This window comes from Sesamum indicum, linkage group LG6 (assembly GCF_000512975.1).
Source record: "Sesamum indicum cultivar Zhongzhi No. 13 linkage group LG6, S_indicum_v1.0, whole genome shotgun sequence".
Classification (NCBI taxonomy): domain Eukaryota; kingdom Viridiplantae; phylum Streptophyta; class Magnoliopsida; order Lamiales; family Pedaliaceae; genus Sesamum; species Sesamum indicum.
The window spans coordinates 25,117,709-25,145,106 of NC_026150.1; the positions used below are offsets into that span (position 1 = coordinate 25,117,709).

Consider the following 27,398-nt stretch of genomic DNA (forward strand, 5'->3'; position numbering starts at 1 on the left):
TATAAATTAAATAATTAGATAATTGTTATATAAAGTAATATTTTATTATTAATAAATATATATAATATTATATATATTAGATGTGAGAGAAGGGCAAAATGTAAAAAAAAAAAAAGGTATTTTCATAGCCATTTCGCAATCAAAGTGCGTGTGGTCCAATTTCTATATGAAGGGATTTTTTTAACTTTATTTTATATCACAAAGGGAGTACTTGAACTTTAATTTTCGTAGGGATTTTTTTCAAAAGTCCTATTATCACAGGGGTTGTGTCTGGATTTTTCCTAAAAGATCAGTGCATATTCTGGTGGTAACCACTTGAACAAGGGAAAACTGAACAGCTTTAGGAGCGAATTGGGAACTAAATAGCTTATAAACAACAATTCCAATATAAGATCCAAAATATTACCATTCTGAACAAAAATATGTCATCATTTTGAGCATAAAACGGTGATGTTTCACAAGTGTAGGAACAATCCTGAAACGGTTTTATTATTACTTGACCGTTCAAAGAGCATTCTAAAATACTTATATATAAGTGACACTCAGCATATTTTTGGCTCTCTCTCTCACACACACCTTCATCCATCCGCCTTCCCCCACCATTCCCCGTCATCCCTCCTCATTTTTAAAGGTTAGTTTTAAAATATTATTTTTTGTTATTTGTTGTTATTCTTTGGAAAATATTTGTGAAAATATTTTTTGGAAAATATTTCTCTGAATTTTTTTATTTCGTAAATCTGGTCCATCAGCCTATTTTGTGATCACTTTATCATTTCAAAGGAAATAGCTTAATAATCTATTTTCATGCTCTTAAAACAGCCCAACATGCTTTCGGAATAAATTAAGACCCTTCAGTTTTCTGGTATTCCAAGTCCTTGGTTTTACGAACTTCTTCTAACCACACTACCGCAGCAGATGGTTCGTAGGCACTTGGCTCTTTCAGCAACAAAACAACACAATCTTATTTCCTTTCCTACCTTATGGCGTAAAAGAGACTTCAATATAGGGACTTAATAAAATTTTGGACAAACAGGTAGAACATAAGCCTAACTTTTATTGAAAAAATATCAGAAAATATTACATGGATATTATTCCTCCGTTGGAGAAGACAACTATTTAGCCTCTCATATTATAGAAGACTTGACTTGTTGGGGAAACACCCATAAACTGAGAGATTAAAACATTACAAAAGATTGAAAGACTCAGAACTCTAATGTTTTGAAGAGTAGGAGAAGTTTTTCTAATGGTCCCCATCTGCTTCATTACATCTTTATTTATAGGCGTTTGTGGACTTCAAATTCAGACTCCAAACTCATTTTTTGATGATGTCATTGCTTTGTTATCATCTTGTGTCTTTCGAATGACGTCACTACGTTCGTAATTGCCGCGTCCTTTACAGCTATTGGTTATAATGGCTTGTCGGCCATGTGATTTTCGGCTGGCTTTCCTGCTTTATTGACTGTTGGCCTTTGTTTTCTGCCGACAATCTTATCCTTGATCTTTTACATTCTTTAATTTTTACTTCTTTTTGTAAAAATTTTTCTTCTTCTCTTGTCCTGGTCTGGTTCGAGTTTATTTTGTGTGACCTGAATTTTTGTCCTGAATAGGGGTTTTTCTTATTTTTTGCAGCAAGAGCATAAATGGTTATGCCATTGCCCAATATGAAACATGTTGCACGTCTTCATTCTTGTTGCTTCGATCACCGGCAGCTCATTTTTCCATATTAACATCCTCTTCTTTTCAAAAAAGCTTTCTGCAAACTCAGTGCTTTTTTCCGTCATGGAATTTAACAGGAATGATCCATTCACTTTGTCGTTGAAAATTTTGAATGGATACTTTGACTTTGTCAATCTCCGTGAGACAAACCCATAATCTCCAAGCTGTTCTGGTAGAGATACTGTCTTTACTAATTGCTGATACCAGGAGAGCTTCTCTTGAGGCAGCTTTGATTTTGTTGAAACCCAACATATTTGGTCTCTGCAGCTTCATAAAATGGAATGCTGGATGAGACCCCTGTTCTGCAGTCTCTGGAGAAACTGATACGAATTTTATCTCCAAAACATCGCCTCTCTTCAGGTGGGGGTTGTTTTGCTACGAATCAAAGACTTCCCCACTAATCCATTCCAGAAGTTTTAAAATTTTTGAAAAACTTGGTGACATAGTATGAACTGAAGCAAGAGCTCCAAAATTATACCATTCTCAGACATCTTCTGGTTTTGACCACTCTAACATCCATACCCTATTATATTTTCTAGATTTTTCGATAATGGTTTTGCCGAGGTTCACTCCTTTGCGGAAATTAATTTTTTCCACATGCGCCGATAATCCTACCAAACAAAAGAAGATATTAATTTGTTAGTATTAACCGTAGAAGTGCCTGCCATTGGCTTAAGGCTAATCTCCTCCTCTTTAACCCCAAAGGTGCTGGGTTGACTTGAATCTATAGGAGTTTGTAATTCCTGTGACTCAATTGTTTCCGTTTCACCAGAGTCTGGTGATAGTCTTGTGCAATTGATACTCGAAGCCGACATTACAGGTCTAGAGCCCTCTACTCTAAAGGCATGTTTAGGGTTATGCTCCCTCAACTCGTGAGTCATTCCTAAAGATGATGTATTTTGAATTGGTTCTCGTAAGTAGTTCCATAGCGATGTGGATGTTAATAAGGAACTCCTTATAGCTGGAGTATGTTTAGATCATCTGTTTGGATTTGTCCAGCAACTTGGGCATTCACCGCTAGTTGCCCGAACTTCCTGTCAAGTTCCTCGAGGTTTTCCCAGAGGTGTTTGAATCTTAGCATGATTGAGTTTGCTTCAGATGCCTCCATATCTCGTCAGGAAATCTCCAAGAATATTTTCATGAGATTTTATAACGAAAATATTATAACAATAATATTTTAAGAAAGCCCTAACATTAGTATTATTAACTTTTAAAGTAAATTCTTTAGTAAGTAAATATAAAGGTCTTTCTTAAAAGCCTTCCAAATCGCAAAGAATTCTTTCTTGTTAATGTATCAAACTTTGGCTTATTGTTCTGAGAACAACCCTCCTGTATATCTGCAAGGTTCTCCCCCTGTACCTCTCTTCTTCATGAGGACTGCTGCTATCTATAGTCATTGGCGTCTGTGTAGACTACCAATTCATTCCCGTTCTGTGGTATAGCAAGATTTGGCAGATTACTACAAACCTGTTTTAGCTCACGAACCCTTTTTGTGTGGATTTCTTCTCATTTCCACTTTGAACTTTCTGTTTCTTTTAGAAGTGGTCAGAATTCCTTCCTGTATCTTGCAAGATCCTTAATGAAGATACCTGCAAAATTATAAGTCCTAAGAAGCTCTGCAAATGCTTCTTGTCCTTGAGTATGTCTTGAAAATTGCGAATTTTCTCCACAATGTGGTCTTGTAACTTAATTCCTATTTCGTCAATAAGAACTCCTAGAAATTCAATTTTATTGACAACAATAATAGCTTTCTTTTCAGAAAGTACTAAACCTTCTTCATGGCATGGATCAGAAAATATTTCAAGATGTTTAATATGTTCTTTCATATTTTTAGATGCAATCAGTATGTCGTCAATATAGACAAACACGACATCAAAATAATCTTTTAAAAAGATTATCCATTTTTGTTTGAAATATCTAGGGTGCATTAGCTAAACCCATTGGAAATAAATTCCAAATATATTGTACTTATGGTGTGGAGAATGTAGTAAATTTCTTTGATTCACTCTCCATCTTAATCTGATGAAAACCAGATTTGCAATCGAATTTAGAATACACTTTTGCTCCTTTAATGCAATCAATTAAGTATTTTCTGCTAGGAATGTAATAACCATCAAACTCTAATATTTTATTTATACCTTAATAATTAATTACCAACCTGGGTTTACCTCTCTTTATCTCACCATAGTTTCTAAACAGAAATCCAGAGCTGCTATAGGTAGAGATTCCAGACTCGATGAGTCCAAGACTGATTTGCTCTTTGATAATCATCTGCATATCTTTCTTATTTTCCATGTTCATCTGGATAGGTTTGTATTGAACGTACTTGTGCTTGCATTCTTCCTTGACCTTTAGAGTAGCTTCGATCTTGTTCCTATCCCACTATGCTAAAGGGATTTCACTGAAGTTCTTTTGGATAAGCCTTTTGACATTCTCAAGAGAAAGTTTGCTTTCCTCGCTGATATCTAGCGATTTTATTTCGAGTAGTGCTTCCTTAAGGTTCCTAATTTCCTCTTCGATTCCTTATAGAAGCTATTGCTATCTATGAGTCCCTGTTGCCTGAAAGACAAAAGAATCGTACCAAATTTCCTCTTATCCTGTATTTTTGGATGAGTTAATCTAGCATCGAGTTCACCACGTTTGCTGCAAAAATTTATAGGCATTATCCTATTAAATGCCTTTTCTCTTTACAACACCTGTATCTCACTACCACACTCATGTTAATATATGACGCCCCAAAGATTATATTATATAATTGGGGGATTAATTGATAAATTTTTATGAAACTTAGTTAGTTGGTAAATAAATTATAGGTCATAATTGGAATATAATAAAATTTGAATGGGATAAATTGGAGTTCTATATAATATTTGGGGGCAAGTTATATTAATTAAGAAATGTAGGAAGGACGTAATGGGTATTTTGAGAAAAGTTTAATTAAATAAATAAAAGAATTTGCAATTTCTCACTGTGGGCCAAGAAGAAACAGAAAGGTAAGAATTTATGTTTTAATTTATATTAATTTAGATATTTATATTATTTAATTAGTTCTTTTACTTAATATAATTTATATTGAGCGATGTATTATTTAATCGGAGTACATTATGATTTTGGCTATTTAAATTAGTGTCGAATTAAATATCACATTTTTTATAAAAATGATATAGTTGGATAATTAAAATATTAAATTTGTTAGATTTAATTATTACTATAGCTAATTTACACAATTCTATCGGAATGATTAACAAAATATTTAATTCAATAATAATAACAAAATATTTAATTTTATGTATTATTGCTTAATTAAATTGTATAGCAGCGAGAAATTGATAGAAAATTCATAGAAATATTTCAAAAATTATATTTAATAAATGGTATGTTAATAAAGAGGAAAAACGAAGATTTGTACTTCGATAGAAATGGAATATTGAAGAATTATTAGAAATTGTACGAATAATATTTAATATTATATTTAAAAGAAATTACGATATTCTCGATATATTAATTGTGTATGGTATAACTCATTATAAGATACGGGGGTAAAGTGAAAAAACCGAACCACTACCTATTGAATAGATAAAAGCGTTGTAAGGTCGAGGTAAGTAAATAAGTAGTATTATCTATATATGTATCTTTATTTGTGATTTTAATGTTATCTGAATTTGTGGTTCATGCTGACATGGATTTATCTGAAAGTATATAACTGATGAATGATTTGATTTGACTGATGGTATTGTGTACGTGGAATGAGAAAATACGTTGAAATATTATGTTTGTTGTTATGGTATTGTGTACGTGGAATGAGAAAATACGTTGAAATATTATGTTTGTTGTTTGATGTGTTGTGGATGTTTGAAAATAAGAATATATGGATATACTGTTTTAGGTTACTAATTGCTTACGAGAATGGTGATATGTGAAAATGAGGGAGTGGTGGACATTGAACATATATTGTGGCGTGAATACCCCTTGATGTGTTGAAAAGCCTATAAGGCAAAATGAAATGAAAAGAGCTTTGATGCGATATGAGAAAGAAATGAAATGAAATGAAAAGAGCTTTGATGCGATATGAAAAAGATGTGATATGAAAAGAGCTATGATGCAAATTGAAAGAGCTATGATGCGAGATGAGATTGATGAGTCGACTGTCAAGGGGATTCACTTGAATTTATATAACGGTGAGATTGAGTTACTGGGAAAAACACAATATCACCTTCTGGTAAGCAAACTAGGAAAAAAATAGAGTTTGGTTAATTGTCTTATTATGAGATAGTCATGTGGTGTAATAAAAAGCTGATTATGTTGGAATTAAATTGATTGTATCCCATGCGTGTTGCCTGTTTATCTTGTTTGGGTTGTGTTATGTTGGAATTAAATTGATTGTATCCCATGCGTGTTGCCTGTTTATCTTGTTTGGGTTGTGTTTGATATACATATATAGATAGAGCTGGTTATTTACTTACTGAGTGGCAGGCTCATCCTCTGCTGACTTTTTCTTTCAGGAGTAGACTTTAAGGTGTCTGCCTGTTGAAGGCTAAGTCTACACGCTATACTCAGGCAGGTCGGGCCAGTATGCTGTTTTCTCCTCTTTGTCAGTTAGAGTACAAAACACATTTTGTTGTATAGAGAGAACGTAAGCATGGAGATTACTTATGATGGGCTACTTGTAGTGTTTGATGTGCATATATGATGTTGTAAGTTGATTACACTTGTTATAATGTTGGGGTTACGTATACATATGAGTTAAATTATTATGTGCATTTATATTTATAAACACAGGGATTACTATAAGTATAAAGTTTAGGGTAGATATAGCCCTTATAGCGAAGGGGGTGCTACATTTGCGTTTAGACAAGATGAATGAAGCTCAAGATGGGCTTCAAGCTGTTGTCATGAACATAGACCATGCCATAACTTCAGTTCAAAAACAACTTCAGAGCGTAGTGGAACAACTGCAGCACTATAACCAAAACAAATCTTTACTGGGAAAGGGGCTGACTGTAGCTTTAGAACGAGGATCATCCTCAAGGATGGCAGCACAACATTCAACTGCAGCAGATGAATCAAACTTGAGCGATACTGTAGGGTACAATTCCATCCATAGAATGGAGTTCCCTCTTTTCAATGGGGAAGAAGCAAGAATATGGGTAAGAAGATGTTTGAGGTACTTCCAAATGATCCCCATTCCTGAGGATCAAAAGGTTCCCTTGGCAGCAATCCATATGCAAGGAAGAGCAGAATTCTGTACCAAGGTCACATAGAGAAAAGAGGGGTGCCATCTTGGACAGATCTCACCCTAGCAGTTCTTGAGAGATTTGAAGATTTAGATTATGAAAGAGTGGTGTCAGAATTCAACATGTTGCATCAAGAAACCACAGTTAATGCTTACTTGGAGAAATTTGAAGAACTGGAAGCTCACATGCTCATTTTTAACAAAAATCTGGATGAGGCTTTCTTCATGATGAAGTTTATAAGTGGGTTGAAAGAAGAAATAAAAGGATATGTTTCTACTACGAAACCAACCACTTTGAACCAAGCTATAGTGTTGGCTAGAAAAGAAGAGAATATGGTGAATGCTATTCTCAAGAAAACTTCACAGTTTCAGAGAGGTAACCCCAACAGAGCCTCTTTCAAGCCACAAAATAAGAACCAACAGTATAAGCCATCCTTTAAATCATTTCTCACAGAAGCAGAGGGTAACCTCATAAAGGAAAAAAAAAAACCTTTGCTGCAAGTGTGATGAGCCATACACCTAGTCATAGGTGCAAAATCAGACATATCTACATGTTGATAAGTGAGAAGGAAGCTAAAGCTTATGAAGAAGGAGAGGGAATTCCAGATGAACTTGCAGAGGAAGAAGAGGGGGATGTTACAGCTTTTTTCCATGCTATAAATAGAGGCATTAGCAACAGTACTATGAGAATTAATGGAAAAGTGAATGGCAAGGAAATCCATACTTAATTGACAATGGCAATACTCATTGCTTTGTTGATGAGAAAGTGGCACAGGTGCTATGGTGCAAGCTTGAACCTACAACCCCTATGAAAGTGAGAATTGCAGATGGAGGAAGAGTGTTGAGCAAGTTCTTCTATCCAAACTTTTGCTGGGAGGTGCAGGACCATGAGTTCTCACATTCTGTGTGAACTTTGAAGCTTGGAGGCTATGACTGCATTTTGGGATGCGACTGGCTAAGTGCAAACAACCCTGTGGAATTGGACTTCCACCTGTTGTACATCACCATCAATCAAGCAGGAAAAAAGATAACCTCGAAGGCTTTGACTGAAAAAGCGAATTTAAAAACCCTTTCAATCTATTCCCTAAACAGATTGCTGAGCAAGGGGAGTTGTGGAGAAAAGGGTAAGCTCTACACAATAGAAGGAGACATATCACAAGATGAGAGTGACCCAAGACTCCTTGAGCTACAGTAGCTCAAGGATGTTTTCCAAGAGCAATGTACCTTACCACCTGAGAAAATTATTAAGCACAGTATTGAGCTCCTACCAAAGGCTATTCCCAAGAAGTAACACCCCTATAGATATGCACATGGGCAGAAAACTGAAATTGAGAACATAGTGAAGGAGATGTTAAAGAGTGGGATTATCAAGGTTAGCCAGAGCTCTTTTGCTTCACCTATTATGTTGGTCAAGACGAAGGATGCAGGATGGAGAATGTGTGTGGATTACAGGTATCTAAACAAGCTTACTATATTAAACACAACTTCCCTATACCTTTCATTGATGAACTGTTAGATGAATTGCATGGAGCTAGGATATTTCTCAAAAATAGATTTGAGATCAGGTCATTTTCAAATTACAATGAAGGAAGAAGACATACCAAAAACCAATTTTATCACCCATAGTGGCCATTATGAATTTTTGGTCATGTCCTTTGGGTTATGTAATGCCCTTTCCACCTTTCAATCTCTCATGAATCATGTTTTTGAACCATACCTTATAAAGTTTGTGCTAGTATTGTTTATGACATTCTGGTGTATAGCAAGGAGCATATGGTGCATCTAAGAAAAGTACTGGAGTTGTTAAGGAAACATAAGCTCTATGCAAAACAAAGCAACTGTTCCTTTGCACAATCACAAGTGGACTATCTTGGGCATGTGATTTCTGTAGGTGTGTCAACAGACCCTGAAAAAGCGGAGTGTATGAGGAGTTGGCTAGTACCCCCTTCAGTGAAAGCTCTAAGAGGGTTTTTGGGATTAACAGGCTACTATAGAAAATTCATAAAAGGTTACGGTATTATAAGCAATCCCCTGACCTCTTTACTTAAAAAGGATGTTTTTTCTTGGAATTCTGAAGCAGAATTGGCCTTCAACAAACTGAAGCAAATGATGTCCAGTGCTCTAGTATTGGCTCTACCAGACTTCTCTAAACCTTCATTGTTGAGACTGATGCATGTGGAGTGGGTATAGGTGCAGTTTTGATGCAGTGTGGTAGGCCTATAGCATACTTAAGCAAAGTACTAGCACCAAAAGACTTGGGTTATCAACTTATGAAAAGGAATTCTTAACTCTTGCTAGCAGTTACTAAGTGGAAACATTATTTGCAAGGGAATGACTTCATCACTAGAATTGATCAAAAGAGCTTAAAGCACATATTGATCAAAGGATTGATTCTGTCCTCCAAAAAAAATGGGTGACTAAGTTATTAGGATTGAACTATGAAGTTCAATACTTTTATGATAACAGGGCTATTGATGCCTTGTCAAGGTTGGAGCATCACAGAATTGAACCACAACTCAATTCCATTACCACACAAGTTCCCTTGTGGATGCACGAGATACACGATAGTTATGAAGGGATCACCCTCTTCCAGACTATTATTCAAGCCAAAAATATTGATACAACCTCTTATCCTGACTACTGCTATGATGCAGGACTGTTGAAGAAAGGAAATAGGACATGTGTGGGGAGCCATGGAGGCATTAGGGATAAAGTCATCAAATCTATGCATGACTCAGCCCTTGGTGGGCATTCTGGGATAAATGGCACTTACCAAAGGATAAAGCCTCGTTTTATTGGCCAACTCTAAAGGAGGATGTGCAATCTTGGGTGAGAACTTGTGAAATCTGTCAGAGATCAAAGCATGACAACAACCCCTACCCTGGACTGCTGCAGCCTTTGCCCATACCTGACCAAGCATGGTCTTGTATCTCCATGGACTTTATTGAGGGGCTTCCTAATTTAGAGGGTAAGGACTCTATCCTAGTGATTATGAACAGACTAACCAAATACTCACACTTTTTGGGGCTAAAACATCCTTACACAACCACCATTATTGCTAAAGTATTCTTTGACCACATATGTAAACTCCATGGACTACCAGTTACTATTGTCACAGATAGAGACAAGGTGTTCACAAGCAAGTTTTGAAAGGAGCTCTTTTCATTATCAGGGGTATCCTTAAACATGTCATCAGCATATCATTCCTAAAGCGATGGACAAACAGAAAGAGTAAACTAATGCCTAGAAAATCATTTAAGATGTATGTGTCACCAAAAGCCCAAGAAGTGGGCTCAATGGTTAATTTTGGCAGAGTTTTGGTTCAACACAAACTTTCGCATTGGTTTGAAGGCTACTGGAATGTTGAAGGATAATTTACATCAAGCCCGGCAAAGAATGAAGTTATATGCAGATAAAAGAAGATCAGAGAGAGAATTCGAAGTGGGGGATGAGGTATTCCTTAAACTACAACCTTACAGGCAAACCTCTGTTGCCTTGAGAAGAAAATTAAAACTATCAACCAAGTATTTTGGCCCCGACAAAGTGATAGAAAGAATTGGAAGGTGGCTTACAGACTTTCATTACCTCCCGGAACAAAGATTCACCCAGTCTTCCATGTATCTCTGTTGAAGAAAAAGATTATGGCCAAGCACTTCCCCTCTGTTAGCTTACTTGAGTATGAAGATGAGATTTACAAATTGTATCCTGTGGCAATTTTAGCTCAGAGGTTATTCAAGAGAAACAATTCAGTGGTTACCCAAGTTCTCATTCAATGGTCCATGCCTCACCTGAAGAAGCTACTCGGGAGGATTACAGTGAAATGGCCTCAAAGTTTCTTGGGTTTGATCCATGGGGACAAAGTTCAAGAAAAGGAGAAGGAAATGTCGCGTACGCTAGGTCAAGCATGACTCCTGCAGAGAAAAACGCAATTTCTGAAGACGAAGGAATTAGGGGAAAATTAAAAATCAGGGCAGCGAGCAACGTCGTTTCTGGAGTTCTAGGGCGTGCGAAGATTGGGGCTCAATTTAGGGATTCGAAGGCTGAATTGAGCTACCAAAGCCCACGTGGCAGATGAAGACTGGAGGAACCTAAACCACCTCAGGCGCTGTCGTTTTGAGGACATTCTGCAACAAACTTGAGCTGAAGAATGACAAAGGCAGCACTGCATCTGCCATTTCTTTAATGCTTTTTGGCTTATGACATTGTAGTACTTTGTGTAATTCTCCATGTAATGGATGGCTGAACCTATGGAATTCATTATGGAAGATTTGAATTAAGTCATGTTTCTCTCATCTCCAGTTCTTTCCTCTGCTTCCCAGCCCCCATTTCTGTTCTTATTTCTGCAATTTCAAGCCTGTCATAACACCATACTCCTTTTCAAGTCCAACTGTTTTAGGTTGTCTTTCCCTCCCCATCTTTCCATGCCCAATGCTTAATTCTGACCTGCCTTTCCACTGCCATCGCTAGCCATTCCCCATCATCAATGTGAAATTTTGCCATAGCTACTCAACTTATCATGTCAAGAATTCTAGTATCTTTGCATACAGCAACATAGTTACATTTTATCAATTCCTAAGTCTGCATTATTTATAGAATAGAAAACTTAGCATCCAAGGAATTACTCCATTGTTGTCTACCAACTCCATTAATTTAATTTGGTAGTGTCAGAATATTTCACCATCAGAGTTTGCTACGAGTTAATTCAGTTAAACTGTTGACAAAGCAGCTGTTTGTGAGCATAGACTTGATGTAAAACACTTAACAGAGGGAAGAGCTTTGAACTCATTTGCTGGCAGTAAATATTGAAGTGAGACAGCAGCCTGGGGTTGGACAGCGATACACCCAAAACATTGGCATACAGGGCAGAAATCTTGTTCCATGAAACGAAATAATTGAAGAGGCATGATGTTTAACTTAAAACTGCTACAACTAAAGGCAGAAGTCAATATAATTTCTCCCAATATAAACAGAGAAAACATAGCATACAAACATATGAACAATGACCCAAATCAGCATAAAAAGACAATTACAAACGATAAAACCAGTTAAATAGAACAATCCTACAGCCCTTGCTAGAAAACAGTAATGACAAAAAAGAAATAAGAAAGAAAAGAGAGGAATTTTCATGTCAAAGTTCTGAAAGTATGGCAGGGATGTAATGTGACAGTTCTGCAGTTAGTGACTGAAACCCATTTACAAGCTGTGTGTGAAATTCCTGATCTTCCTCACCAATTAAACGGAAGTGCACACGGATAGCACGCTTGCAAACAGCCATAAATTCTAGGAGTGCTGCAATCAGCTGCTGTAACTCTTGTGACCGCAGTCTTGTTGCAGGCTCACCAGAAAGAAATGCTGTACAAACACTGAGGACTCCACTGTTCACCTGTAGAGTGATTACTAGTCAAGTGCGTGGGAAGCTAAAAAAGTAATGAGAACTAAGTAGAAAAGTTTCACACTCCAGAAAATACGACCGATCAGTTACAAGGGCAAGACACCAAGCAATATCACAGCAACCGATGCTTTTCAATTACTCACCTGAACAGCAACAGAGCCTTGAAGTATTCTTTGAAGACTCTGTAGACGTGGGAGTTGATCACCTTCCGAGCTACGTGGTTCTTCAAGTTCATTTCTTAGTGCTGCTGTGCGAGTTTCAATCATGCCAATTGCATTCTCGACTGGAGAGAACTCAAGTGACTCGGATTTTGTTACCAGGAGGCGATTTACTAGGGCAGGGAAAGAACCCTCAGTCTGTAGTACTGTTCGCCGCTTCCATTGGTCTTCCAGCCCACCTTGAGTCTTTCCATTTTTCGTGAAAGGAGTATCAAACAGAAATCGGTCAAACACCCGTGCACGGACACTCCCAGTAGAAAGTGAGAATATTCTCTCTCTTCTGCTTCCCAGGTCCTCATCTTCCATAACAGGATCAACGGCAGTTATCTGCAGGTAGCAAACTTCTGGTTGCAGTTCATCAGCTTTGACCTGGCGTGAGTCTGGGATAATGTGCAATGTTGTACCATCCATTCTTGACTCATATATATGACTAAGTTTCTCCATTATATCACCCAACCTTACATCACGGGGTTCTCTATATACATACTCCTTCCTATCAAGCTTACCGAATTTTTCACCATAGAATCCAACCCTATAATATGTAGCATCTGCAAAAGGTATGGGACTCGATTCCTGCTCAAGAATTGACTCGTATATATTGGTTAGCATCGTGTGGCACTTGGCCAGCTGTCCATATGCCCTTCTGCTCTTATATACTGGAATAACAAGTTCTAGGATACTGGCACAGAAATGGTGGAGCTCAGCTTGAGAGAAAAGTTTATTTGCAAGTTGCAGGTACTTAACTGCTGAATCAACAGTAAGTTTTGAGGCACCATATCCTTCTACCTCGGCTGCTGAAGCCTCAGATGTGATCTCACCACTGACCATGGGGCATATCTTGCGCAATGCACTGACATGATCAGAGCTCCATACTCCATCATTCCTGCATACAAGGGCCTAGAAAAAGAAAACAAGAAAAGAAAAATGTCAACAGTAAGCACGCAGGTTCTAAGCATATTTCTCACTATAATTGCTGTTCTATTCAAAGGCATAATCATGCAAGCAGATGCATACCAGTTTTACATTATGAAAGTCATGCTAATCCATATCTAGGGATGCAAGCTAGACAAAATTTCGATGCTCACCCATCAGATCATCTTATTTTGGTCTGTTGTCTTATATGGTTATTTTTGGTCTCCGACCTTTATGATTGCCCAGGGAACAAAGAAAAGACTGCTACTTGGACAATGATTTATGTGGAATAACAAACTTAATCTGACTAAAATTTTGATTTGTCATCTTTTATTACTTCAACTAGATCCAACTACTTTTGGGTATATCATCGACATGATCCTCTTAACTTGCATTTCTCAAGTAAGGGTGATCAGCCACCTCTTGAGGCAGAGTTTATTTTTCTGGTGAAAGGGCAAACTTTTATCTCCGACTCTGAGAACAAAAATATTTTCAGCTTTTCCCCCTTGAGAAGAACACTGGTTCAATTGCTCAAAGGGAAAATCTCAATTCATCTTCCAGTTTGAAAAACAATTTCAAAACTTGAGATGCATTTTGTCCAAGAACTGTAATAAGAACTTTTCACACAATACACAACTTTCAGAATTCCTTTTACTGGTGATATTCTTGGATGACTCAAGTGTAAAATATCGGTCCATCAATGCCATTCAATTGGAGGATATGAGTGGCATAAACCACCTGTACAATTTCATTACCATCAGCACCAGTCCACTATTGAATGATCTCATTAAAGGCAACAGGTGAAAAGACCCATCTATAGTTCTGTTCATTCAGCTGTGGAATAAAGTGAGTCCATTTCAAACGATCTAAATGCACTAATGATACCAAAATAACTGTCTAGATTCAATCCTTAAAATGCTTAAGATTGAATTAATAAGGTTAATAAGAGAATAACTCATTTGCATAGAAGTGTCTTCTTAACATTTAACTCCAAATTCCCACTAGTAGCAACTTCCCCTATCAATTCTGTAGGTCTAATTTGTAACTGCAAGGGACTCCACATTGACCCACTTCCTGGCAACTTCCTACTATCCATTTTGGAGGTCCAAGTTGTAACCGCCGAGGACTCCCACATTGACAATAAGACATCAAATCAATGCAATGTTATCTTTTCCTCTAGAACTTGATCTAATAACTTAATTCACCGTTTCAACTGTTACCACATTTTGGCTAATCCTGCTGGTGGAGATGCCTTTCTTTATTTCAAAATCTTCCTTGGTAGTCAGTGAAGTCCATGCCAACGACTTATATGGACTGCTTGGATCACACTTGTATGCTTAGATGTGCGAGAACAACATTTTGCCTCATGAAACAAAGGACCTTTTGTTAGTGACAAAAGATGCATTACTTCAAATGCTAGACACAATAATTATACTGCAAAAGTTCTACAATGACTTTTGATCTGGTCTTTCTGTTTAAAAAAAGTCATCTTTGCACCACCATACTCCATGAAAATGCTAAATTACCGAGTCCCTCTTTGAACTTTTAAAAATTACAACTCCATCCCCGCTGAAAATGCAATGTTTACAAACAAACCCTGCCATTAGGGTTTCGGAAGGAAATGACAACAAAAGTGAAAAATAAGTGAACTTTTGATTTTCCTCCTCACCAAAATGGTCTTTATAATTTATAAACCAAAATACTCTTACTAACATTTTGAAGCTGCAACTCGTAATTGCAGTGTATATATAACTAAAAGAGCATAAATAGAATAAATATTATTTCTAGGATTATATCTGCTGGCTGAAAATCATAATTGTTGGAACAGGAAAAGTAGCCAATCGTTGGTTCTTTTATCTTCCTATATATGAGAGATACGTATATTTTGTCACATAGGCTGCAGCACTTTCTGGTCATGTAACATTGAATTTATGAAAAGGTAGACGACTTTGAAGCAATACAACATACAACTATTTTAATTTCTAAGATGCAAACAAATCGAGAAAGGTTCTCTTACTGCTGCCCAAGCGTAAATTATCAGTGAATGAACAAGTGATTTTTCCAAAGAGGAATGCAAGTGACAATGCTAATGAAATATATCCTTTCGATGCTAATGTAAATGTAATATACAGTTATAAAGGGGTGGAATAAAATATTGTTCTAGGGTTATACATGTAGAACAAAAACAAAAAGCCATAGGAGTAGAACAACATATGCATTGGGGTTGACCTTGTCATCCTATTCATGACACAGATCCATTTTTCACTTATGACTTCCAAATTAAGTTACTTTTAAGAAACCACAGTTTACAAAATCTCATAATCAAGTGTATAACAAGAGTTGTAAAATTATACATCAAATTGTAACTAATTGGTAGAAGTAGCACCATGACCTTATCTTCTATGTGGTAAGAAAAGACAAATCTAGTTAAGATCAACTAATATTTCATCAATAATAACTATTTAGGTATCTTTGTCACTTCCTACCTTGTTTATACCTCACTAAAATTTCTCAGTAGCGTAATCTTGTTAGATAAGGGCTACACGCTATATTATTAGGATCTTTGTTATGTAGGACTAATGCCTTCTAATCAATTATAGTGGAGGTTTACTGAATTCAACCTCAATTCTGGACAGTTAATGTAGCCTACAGCTCAGATATGAAAGTAAGCATCCTGATACTTCTGTGCCTGCCTGTGTCAGTTAAGGACAATTGTACTTGCATAACCGCAAATGTAAAGAGCATATCGATACCTGCATCACTACACCAGCAACAGCAACAGCACATTGTGCTGCTTCAGCCCAAGACTGCATCTCCTGATGTGCATCACATAGATGCAAAAGCCACATAATATGAAGATCCGGAACTGGAGCAAATGCCATTGCAAGTTTGTAAAAGCTCTCGGCAGCAGCATATCTGTCCAGTGTCATGACAGACGCCTAAAAGAAAAATTAAAGCAAAGTCATTCATACAACAGCAGTCCTCTTAGTGAAGTCAGAAAACATGTCATGTCAAACACAGCAATCAGGGTTGTCAGGATTTACCAGAAGTGCATGTTCCAGGCTAGCATCAAGAGCAGAAAGAAGACTGTCAGAGAGAACTTTAACTTCTGACCACGACCAACAATTCTCTGACAATTGTTCACAACAGGCAAGGAGAGCCTTTTCTGGAAGACCACACTCTGTGAGTAAATTGAGGCTCTTAGATTCATCAGCCATTTCCTCTAAAGATTTCCGAAGGCGACGTGCTTCACCACTTTCTTCCAGAGTTCCATCAGATTTCATATGCGTAACTTGGACTTCAGACATCAACTCTGATAATGTAATAGTTAATACAACCCGTAATCTTGCTGTCTGCCTAAAGTAAGAGAAAGAACTCTGGGAAAAGGGAAACAGTTAATATTGGCAAGCATGAAATAGGTTAAGGAAAAAACTTAAGCAAGGTACAATGATAAGCCTACCCGAACAAGTATCTGAAGCCCAATAACAGCTCTTTTCCTAATATTCTCATTTCGGAAAACCGCAAGCCGAAGAAGATGGAAAGCGATTTGCTTCAGAAAACGATCGTTTTCCCTCGCCATCAGGGTTTCACCATGAAGCTCAAAGACATTATTGAACACTGGAAAGAGAGCCTTCCAAAAAGCCAGCGGTTGGTTGTGTGAGAAGATTATCATGAATATAGATGTAATACAATCAAGTTTTCCATAGTCTGTAGCAATTGTATGAGATGCTACAGCCCCTGAAAATTTCTCGATTATTTCCAAAACTTGAAGACTGACAGCAGCACTCAGGTTTTCCTCCCAAAGTTCCTGAAACAACACAGATATCAGTTATCACAAGAATATTCTATAAAAACAATGATGAGAAATGATAGCCAATCCCATCATTATAAGCAATTAAAGATGCTAGTTACTGCAGTTCAAAGAGTACTGCTATCTATCTGCAAATACCCCACCAATTTTTGCCTCAATACTGGATGCAAAGATTCCCTTAATGCTTGGGTTGAAGCTCCAATCCTCGATGATTGGGCCTGAGCAAGAGCTTCCCTCAAGGAATATGGCTGACTAGGGGAGCTTAGCTGGGAGTTGACTCTTTGCCACAGATACCCATTTTCAGGTGTTCCCTGAGGCTGTATTAATTAAGCTTTTAAATATCTAGCAGTTAAAAATGATGTAAGATATAAAGCCGTGAGGAGATATGCATTAACAAAGCAAGACTAAGTGTCGATGGTATGACATACTCCAACTTCTTGGCGTGCGGCCTCCAAAAGATAGTGGTTAATTGCAGGAGAAAGTCTATCAGAGTACTTGGAGGAAAAGGGCTTATCTCCCAAAGGACTGCGAGAACTACTGCCCATAAGCATGCTATCATCAGGTTTCCTGTGCTGCTCAATATGCCAATTAACATGTGTATAGAGTTAGAAATATCATCTAGCAGGAGAATTGTGGTATATAAAACATCACAAACCATATATATAAGCATCCAAAGGGAATAACATTCAGGTACCTCTGACTTAAGAGTGCAAGTGAAGTGAACTTTACCATTCCTTGAATATCATGTTAAATCAAATCCTAAAACATGTTTGACACAGATGGATGAAACAAATGCGAGCGATTCATAAGTACACATGAAAACATGGCATCAGATAACTAGAAAACAATATACTTTTTAGATGATCATCAATCCATAAGAAAACCAACAGACAAAAAGACCAGTTAAGTGTGCACGTGAAAACATGGCATCAGATAATTAGAGAACAATATATATTTTAGCTGATCATCAATCCATGAGAACAACCAACAGACTAAAAGACCAGTATCTAGGCCATAGATCTGTGACCTCTACGCAAAACAACCAAAGGAAAAAGCACCCCATGTCAACATACAACAAGGTCTGTACAAGTCTTTAACTAATTCTCCTAGAGTTCCCCAAATCAATCAAAGCAAGATGTCCCCAAGTTTCCTCATGGAATTACCATAAAACAGACCCCGATATCAAGGATATACCAGATTCTTTTGACAAAATATCATAGGTTTCTCTCTTCTTCAAGACTAGTTGAAGTGGGTGAACAAGAGCAGTCACATGATATTATTAAACAATTGCACCATATTTTTACCTGATAAATTCCTCAAATTACATCATGCCTTCAAAATTACAAATACATGAAATAAATCAAAAAAAGTAAGAGATTTTCACAGCACCATCCATTGGCAGGTACTAAACCTTTTTGGTAAATTAGAACATGTTTCCAGAAAGTTTTCTATGAGAAATAGGTTTCCATAACTTAAATGTCAGGGAACATGAGAATGTAATAGGTGTTCTGACAAAAAGGTGGGAAGGAATTAATCAGTTCGATATATGAAGTTCATCAGAGGCAATCTTAGATGCTCTGTTAAACATGGTTGACAAATGGCAAACATGAATTATATCTAGAAGGAAAGAGGGTAAAGCACAAGGTAGTCTCTCTTATGGCACAGGCTGACATGCTATTCCTTCACACAAAATTGTCAATATCCAATCATTATCATTTTAACACATATCAAGGTTGAAAAGTTTGTCTAAAGGAAAGTAAATCATTTATTACCTCAAAATGAATTAAGCATTCCTCCAAGAGTTTGAAAAATAATCTGGTACGAGCAATGCTTTGCTGCCAAGCTTTGATAAGAGAGGCATCATCCAAGTTGCGTATGATTTGCAAAACAGCAATTAGGACTTCACGCTTTTCAGTTGAACCCAAGTTGTAGAAGACAGGCATTTCATCTAGAATCTACAAGAACGCAGAAATAAAATATGTGGAAAAACAGAGATACATTGTGACACTAGTAAACTGCTCTGAGATGTCAACAGAAAACTTCTCATAGCTTCACACTATCATGCAGCATAGATCATGGCAGATGTTCATGGATACACAAAAATCCTATCTTGAGAACTAAATTTTATAAACAATGTATACTGAATAAAGACAAACAGAAATGAGTTACACACCTGGCCTACAAGGGGAAAGTATAATTGAGCTATATAAAGTTTATCCTCCAACTTTTGGTAGCGAACGTCGAACTCATGCTTGCACAATAGGACCACCAATATTCTAGCTGCCTATGAGCAATTGAATACAATGTTAACAGGGGACACCACTTGGATAATAGGAGGTAAGAGAAATAAATGGCCCAGTGTTCATCGAGGAAGAAAGTACATTTTTGAACACTGTTCTCTTGCATGTCTAGCCATTATGTGGCACTGCACTCACCTTGGCCCGCATAGCTAAATCCTCGTGGTCCCAAGTGAGGAAAATCTCTTGTATAAGAACTGATGAAAGGTAATTTCTGTGACCCAAAATAAAACAAAAAACATCATATCAAACACATCCAAAAATCGCCATATTATGTCAAACACAAATTCACATTATTCACAAACAAAAGAAAAAGAAGAACAAAAACCTATAATCATGAAAAACAACTAGACCACTTTCCAGAGGAAAATGGGGGTCAATGTTCCCAGAAAATAAAATGTAACTAAAATCAATGTTCATAGAAATCACATGCTGCAAATAACTGCAGCTGAAAACAGTTAAACCTAGCTACTCATGTGAAGGAGTAAAAGTATGGATTATTGACCGGGTGAAATCCTTTCCAGGAGTACATTTTACTTATAACAGAACAATGACAATCAAGCACTCAAAAGAAGTTATATGCAAAGTATGATGATGAAATTGAAGATCCAAATTTTACCTATCTGAAGGGTCTCTCCCAGGCATTTCGACAAAAAGATCATGATCACATAAAATCTGCAAAAATGTAAGCTTGCAATCATGCAGCACTGATTGGCATACACCAGAGAACTTATCAAGGTACAAAGACACCTGTAAACAAGAAAACAGTTGAACTCATCGTCATACACAAATCATGAACTATAGAAGACGGACAGAAAAATGTAAATACAAGATCAGTTTTCTAATTGGACAGAATAAGATTATAAATAAAAAAAAAAGGAGAAAATAGAAGTTCCAAGCAATCAATGCAGCATAAAAGTGGAGTTTCCAAAATGCAAGTGCAAACTCATAAGCTGAGGTGGATCATTTTCTCAGAGATCCATAATCAGAGAATCTAAATAACCACGGAAGACGTACACTTGGCAAGGATTCTGAAAGAGTTCAAGTGGCATGTAAACAATCTCACTTGGTACTGTGTTAATAACATCACAACCAAGAAGTCCTCCCTTGCGGGCATTTGACATTACAAACAAAGAGACTTTGAAGCTTATTGGCGTTTTGCGAATGCAAACCAATATAGAGACAAAATGAAGCTATAGCACAATTGTTTTCCCCCAACTGTTGCCATTTTACCTGTAGACTCAAATAGGTTTTACGGGAACATAATTACTTAAAAAATATTTAGAATATATGCAATGATACTAAGGAGATCATCTTTAATGAGTAGAAACGCTTTTAGTGCCTGCGTTTTACCATTTAATCTCAAATCGATATGGGTTTTTACATGACTCATTCGATTCCAAGTTTCCATGAGTTTTTACAATTGTCTAACTGAAACCCGACTTCTGCCATAAATGTCAAGTCAGTAGATGTTTCTACCTTGAATGGTTTTTAAAAACAAATAGACCATTCCACCCAAAATTAGTTCTTTTTTCCTTTCTGAGTAAACCAAAATTAGTTTTAAATATTTATTAACTTCTCATGGTATATCCATATGATTAAACAAATTAATATAAATACTTTATAACATTTAACAATCATAGTAGTAAGACATAAATACTCATAATTTGATAAGTGCCCCCCCCCCCACCCCCAAAAAAAAAAGAAAAAGAAAATGAATAATTCACTTGAACCTTAGCCGCTAGTTTTGAATATAAAAGATTATTAGATTAATGTTTTGAATATAAATTCTTAAAAAGTCACAATTTGGGTGTAGACTCAAATAATTTCTATCATTAAACAAAAATAATATACAACTGCATAATAATAAACAATCATTATAAACTGTAAACATTCATAATCTAAAGACAACAATTAGAATTAATATACACCTTGATAGGGAGATAGTAATGAAAAGGGAGTAGGAGATATGATCTTAGGTTTAGTTTCTAAAACATAATAAAACGAGTAGAGAAACTATTTGCTTTTCTTACATTGTGTTTTGTTTATCTTATTCTTTTTTCCCCTGAAATAATTTTGGAATTAAATTTAAAACATCATTTTCTAAATTTTTGTTTTCAAAACCTCCTAAAGTTTAGTTTTACATAGGTCTCGCTATGGTTCACTATTAATTCCTAACGGGATCTAATAATATTCCATTGGTGAGAGGTAAAATTGAAAATTTCGTGCACTTTAACAATCCCTCAGTAATTGAAAAACACATAAATTCAATAATGCTATTTTTTTATAGCTAAACTGAAGTAGAAATACAAAAAATAATTTATTTTTATAGCCAAAATCCATTCAAGGAATAGATTTAGAGCAATAACTTTGTTTTAATATAGTAAAGATATAGGCATGTACATGTATACTCATCATCCTACATTCTTTGCATTTAATCGAGATACTAAAGTGTTACTAGCAAACTTAAATTCAAAATCATGATTTCAGTATCTAGATTATAAGTCTTTTAGAAGTCAAAACTCAAGTTGAGTATTCTTTAAAGTTTGAACGGCATTTTGAATTCTTTTATATGAATTAGTAAATATAAGAAAACAATAAAAATATTATAATCAAATAGGTAATCAAATGTGAAAAATAAAAATCAAAGACATTGATTAAGATCCATGCAGATTCGTTTTGGTATATTTATATTTTTAATTTTTTTAGTATCTAGAGGTTAAATAAATTATTTATTTTTTATTTTTCTTCTAAATGATCCAAATTTATTTTAAGTTACGTATTTCCAATATATATTTGAGAAAAAAAAATAGAAGAAACTAATGAAATAATTAAAAACATAATACAAGTATCTTAATAACTATATGTAAAAAAGTAAGGCAAATAGTCAAAATAAAAACAAAAATGTTGAATAATTGATACATGCAAATTTTTATGATATATCTAGTGTTTTTTGTTTTAGTACCAAGGAATAAAATGAATTTACTACATCTAATTTGTTTTTCTAGATGATTAACAGTTGTATGGTTATCATTCTTGCTTTTCTTAGCTATAAGAAAGTAGTAAATTATTGATATACATGATTTTTTAGTTCTTGGCAGATCATTTAAGTGCATAAGCTTTTTCACTTTACCCGTCAATTACAGGAATCTTAGAACCACTTTATTGATATTCTATTAGGATTTAACAGTTACCATACTGGAACTAAGGTTAAAAGGGTATTTTTCTCAATCAAACATTTTAGATAGAAATATTTACCCATTTGACATTTATGGAGACACTCATTAATCAGATCGTTTGTTAAAACTCATATCCATTTGACAGTAACAGTAAAACTAGGACAGTAAAATAATTTTTACTCAATCTTTAATTAACGATGTCGCAGTAAAAGGGTAGGATACAAGAAAATTTTGCACCAATGCAGTAAACAATGATGTTTGTTCACTTGGGAGCCTTAAAATGGCTCTTTGAGAGACCCCAAGAGAGCATGAAATACTTTGGGCCAACTGGTGTTTACAGAAAGAAGCTTAGAAGAGATGATAAGAGCAAGGCGGGTGAAAAATGCAGTGGTTTGAATGAGAAATGCCACATTGTTTGGTTACATTTTAATTTCCAGTTTTCAGTGAGAAATATGTGTTTTCATACATCCTGTGATAATGAGAATATGTTTGGATCAGTTAATGAGATTGTGTTTTGTATTGTTAGTGGTGTCAAATCAAATATATGTTTTTATTTAAATAAAATTGGTAGTTAAGTTTTTATGGATTTAGAATTGTCAGTAACATCATGTAAAAGTATTATGAAAAAAATATACATATTATGAGTTTATAGAATTAATGATTGAATGAATAATGATTGAGATGAGAACGATAAGAAAATATTTCTAGTGAAAATACGTATAAACAAACATAAAAACTATAACTGAAAATGAAAATGAACCAAATAAGCACAGGTCAAGCACCCACCCAAATCAACTAAAAAGCTTCTTTCAGAGTAAACCCGTTCTTCTCGATCACAATCTAGTCGTAAGTCCAGTTATAAACAAATCAGATAAACTAGGGCCCACGTACTCTAATCAGAGTTCTTGCTCTCTGCTTTTGCGAGGTTTATAGAAAAAAAGAATCCAAATCAATGATTATGATTTGAATCGCCCATTCCAAAGAAGAGTAGAAAGCCGCTGATAAGGGAAAAGATAACCAGTCCAGAACATAGCAAGGGTATGTAGCATCCTATACAGAACATCATCTTACAGCATGCAAAAACAAGGCATCACTTTAGGAACTCAACAAAGCAGTATGCATACCAGTTCAAAAACTTGGCGGGGCTCTATCGTAGACAGAAGGTCATAACAAAAGAAAGCCAAGCTACTGTTTAGATATTTGGCCAACCCTAGACCTTTTTTGCAGCGCTCATGAACTTCTGTTAGCAGGCAATCATACAACTGCATTATACATCTAAAGACACCATCTTTCAACTGCATCGGAGGGACATCTTCTCCTACACAAAAGGAAACCAAAACAAAAGTTTTATCAATTAATGCAGGAGATCATGAACAACCAAACTGACTTAAATCAAGAATGAGTAAAGTCAACGGTTTCAGGACGTACAATGAGAATAGGATTAAACATCAGTAATCCTAAACAGTAAGAGGGCTAAGGGCTAAAGGTTGATTGGATCCCCTTCAATTGACAGAACTACAGGATATCTTGTAGGTTTCCGACCTGATTTGAATTATACCATGGGCAGCCCAGCATGGTCTTTGTACAATTTAAAGAGGAAGTCAACATGAAACTATCAAGTTTCATTTGAAGTGAACTGCATATAAACAAGCAGCCACCTATCCCATTATAGAAAGTTTAACCGAATTTATAATCATATCCACAACATAAGGTAAAGCATTCACATTGTTATGAGATATCTCCATGACAGAATGCATCATGAAATCCACACCTCTACAGAGAAATCCATCATAAAGTTGAGTCAGTGTAAGTTTTAGGTCATTTTGAGAAGCATCCCCAGTATTATCTGCGGAGTATGTTTAATACAACCAAAATAGTGGTGTATATATTCACTTCTGCAAAATGGATAGAAGATTTACATTTTTATGGGGACTTCTCGATGACAATATGAAACCAGAAGTCCATTATGTCTGGAGAGAATTTTACCAGTAAGAAGGGTTGATCACGTTTTCGGGTATTCTGATAGTCGCTTATATAGAGCACATTCTTTATCAACTTCAATTGTCTTATAGCCATAACATGCTACATATCCGTGCATATAGATTGATATTTTGTTAATATCACACACCCAAGAGCATCTCTCAAGAATTCATTTGTTGTTCTAAATTTCTGCATGTTCCATAAGCATCGCGAAGAAACTTGACATCATAAATATGTTGTCTATATGTGGAGACTTATGTAGTTTGCTTAAGTCTCATATGAACTCAGAGGAAGAATAAATAGATCCGCTTGGTAATTTTTGGAGTTCCCTTAAATCCAATATGGTTGGTTGCTTTAAATCCACTTTTCACCTAAAGATGCCACACAGTCACAAGTGTCTCACAAGGTCCTCTTTTCTTTTACACACAAAAAAACAAAAAGCTACAAGAACAACTTCAGTCATACAGGACTTCTGCAGACTATTGGTAGAAGGTACCTCCCATTATCACTTGATTTGCTGAGTTCAGTACAACCAATACATCAATTTCCAGGACATCTTTCGGAACATAGCTCCCAACCTCACATGTGGGAGTGATCAAGAGCTTTAGGACTTAAGAGAAAACAACATTTTTGGTTCATGTAATTTTACTACAAGGGAGCATTTCTTAATGAGTTCTTTAAACAACTAAATTCAACAATCGATGATCATAAGCAACCCAAAAATTTGAGACTGATACCATGACAAACCTGTATACATAGCAATTGAAATTTTCATTGGACTCTTTCATATGCAGAATGAACAATTGGTTAATTACCGCTCATAAACATAACTTATTCCTCCGGAATGATATGATTTTCAAAAGTCCTGCAAATTATTCTGACCTTAAATCGAGAATATTCGATGAAAATATCGAATTCATTTTAATCTTCGACTATACAAAAATTACATCATGACACTTCCAGTGAAGAACTTCAATGATAATGCAAAACCTACTAGTTCCACCATAATATAGATCAAATGATTATCATCAATCTGATAAAGAATCAATCATATAAATATCTAAAAGTTACTGCATATAAAACCATAAGGTTATTTCTCGTTGAAACAGTAGGCAGCCAATGATTAAAAGAAAGATCACCGCAACAGTGGAAGACAGAAGGCTTTCAGTAAACAATTACCTGAAGGAAGATTGTGATAGAACAACCGAGTCTGCTCTAGTGCCATGGATTTGACAACAAGTTCAAGAAAGAACCAAGCCATAGCCAAAACATCATCATAAACTGGCCCAACACGGTAACCTTTGGCCTAAGTTTTAAAATCATGGAGTGGAAGAAAATACAAGAAATGAGTATCAGCCTAAATATAATAAGATAAAGAATTTATAAAGAGTAGCATGTTCCAGAGCTAAATTTGCACATTTGCTTGATCAAGTTCGCAAGTTCTGCATTCGAAGCCACTAAGATATAATGGACATGATTTCATTAATAACATTGTGATTGCAATTGATAACTTAAAAATAATAATAACACATTTAGAACTTCCACAAATCTACTAAACATATCAATTCAAGTACTTTTCTGAGTTAAAATTCAGTTGGGAACCAATAATTCTTAGATAGTTTCAGTGGTATCAATTAAAATCAAATAAGATACATTGATTTATATCTTAAAAAAATTACTTATAATACATACAGCACATACAAGCTTTATCGTTTTAGACTCTTTGCATACTCAGTTACTCCATTGTCTAGGGGATGGCAACGGGTCGCATGTGGAGCGGGTTTGCCAAAACCCAGGACCCAACCCGCCAAGAAATTCTTGGACCTGAGAACTGACCCGCCCCAAACCTGGACCCGGGGGATTGGACCCAGTAGTCCCAGTTTAATATTTTCAAAATATTAAAAAATATATATTTTTTTTAAATATACTACCATAACTTTATAAATATGGTATAATGATATTATTGAAAGTTACTTTTTTTTATAAATTTATGTATGCATGTTTAAAGCTTTAAAGTATTAAAAAAATTTAAAATGCCTACCTATATACACATTAATATGTCCATAAACACTTTATATTATTATTTTAATTTGTAAAAATATTAATTTTATGTATTATATGTAGTATAAATAAAATATACACATTTTTTCATATATGTGGAATCATATTTTAATATAAGTATATGTTAAATATACAAAAATAAAAACAAATGGACCGGATTCAGGTCGGCGTCGGGACCAAAACACAAAGATCCGGGGGTGTCCAGTTATGGCTTCAAAACCCAACCCGTCCCCTTATTAAAAACTAAGAAACAGAATGGTAGAGAGTATACATTTGATCTGAAATGTCTCCTATCAGCTTTAGTATGAAAGACCTCTGAAGCTATTATAGTACTTTTCTCCAACCTGTTTTATTTCAAGAACAAACTTTTCAAACCAAACACCAAAAGAACCTCAGTCTTAATGCTACCTTGCTGCGGGCCAAACTTCCCCACACTGTGGACAAACCCGGGTAAACTGGAGGTTGACGGCCACCAAAATCATCAAAAGCAAAGTCAACATAGTTCACCAGGAAAAGATTTCTTTCACCATCATCAACAGACTCTTGTTGCACCCTGCGGAACACAACACTATATTAACAAAAAGTTGAAACTGTGTGCA

General features: G+C 35.6%; 1 protein-coding gene across 1 annotated transcript in view; it reads right to left on the reverse strand.

Moving 5' to 3' along the window:
* The window catches only part of LOC105165802 (guanine nucleotide exchange factor SPIKE 1), a 26,305-nt gene continuing 10,787 nt past the window's right edge, over positions 11,881–27,398 (reverse strand). The window contains 14 exon segments of the mRNA XM_011084941.2: positions 11,881–12,332; positions 12,485–13,456; positions 16,225–16,410; positions 16,516–16,848; positions 16,932–17,279; positions 17,426–17,599; positions 17,711–17,854; positions 19,055–19,237; positions 19,456–19,566; positions 19,718–19,793; positions 20,199–20,329; positions 23,883–24,076; positions 25,918–26,044; positions 27,208–27,352. Of these exon segments, the coding sequence (XP_011083243.1) occupies positions 12,078–12,332; positions 12,485–13,456; positions 16,225–16,410; positions 16,516–16,848; positions 16,932–17,279; positions 17,426–17,599; positions 17,711–17,854; positions 19,055–19,237; positions 19,456–19,566; positions 19,718–19,793; positions 20,199–20,329; positions 23,883–24,076; positions 25,918–26,044; positions 27,208–27,352 (3,379 nt within the window). The 3' untranslated portion in view covers positions 11,881–12,077.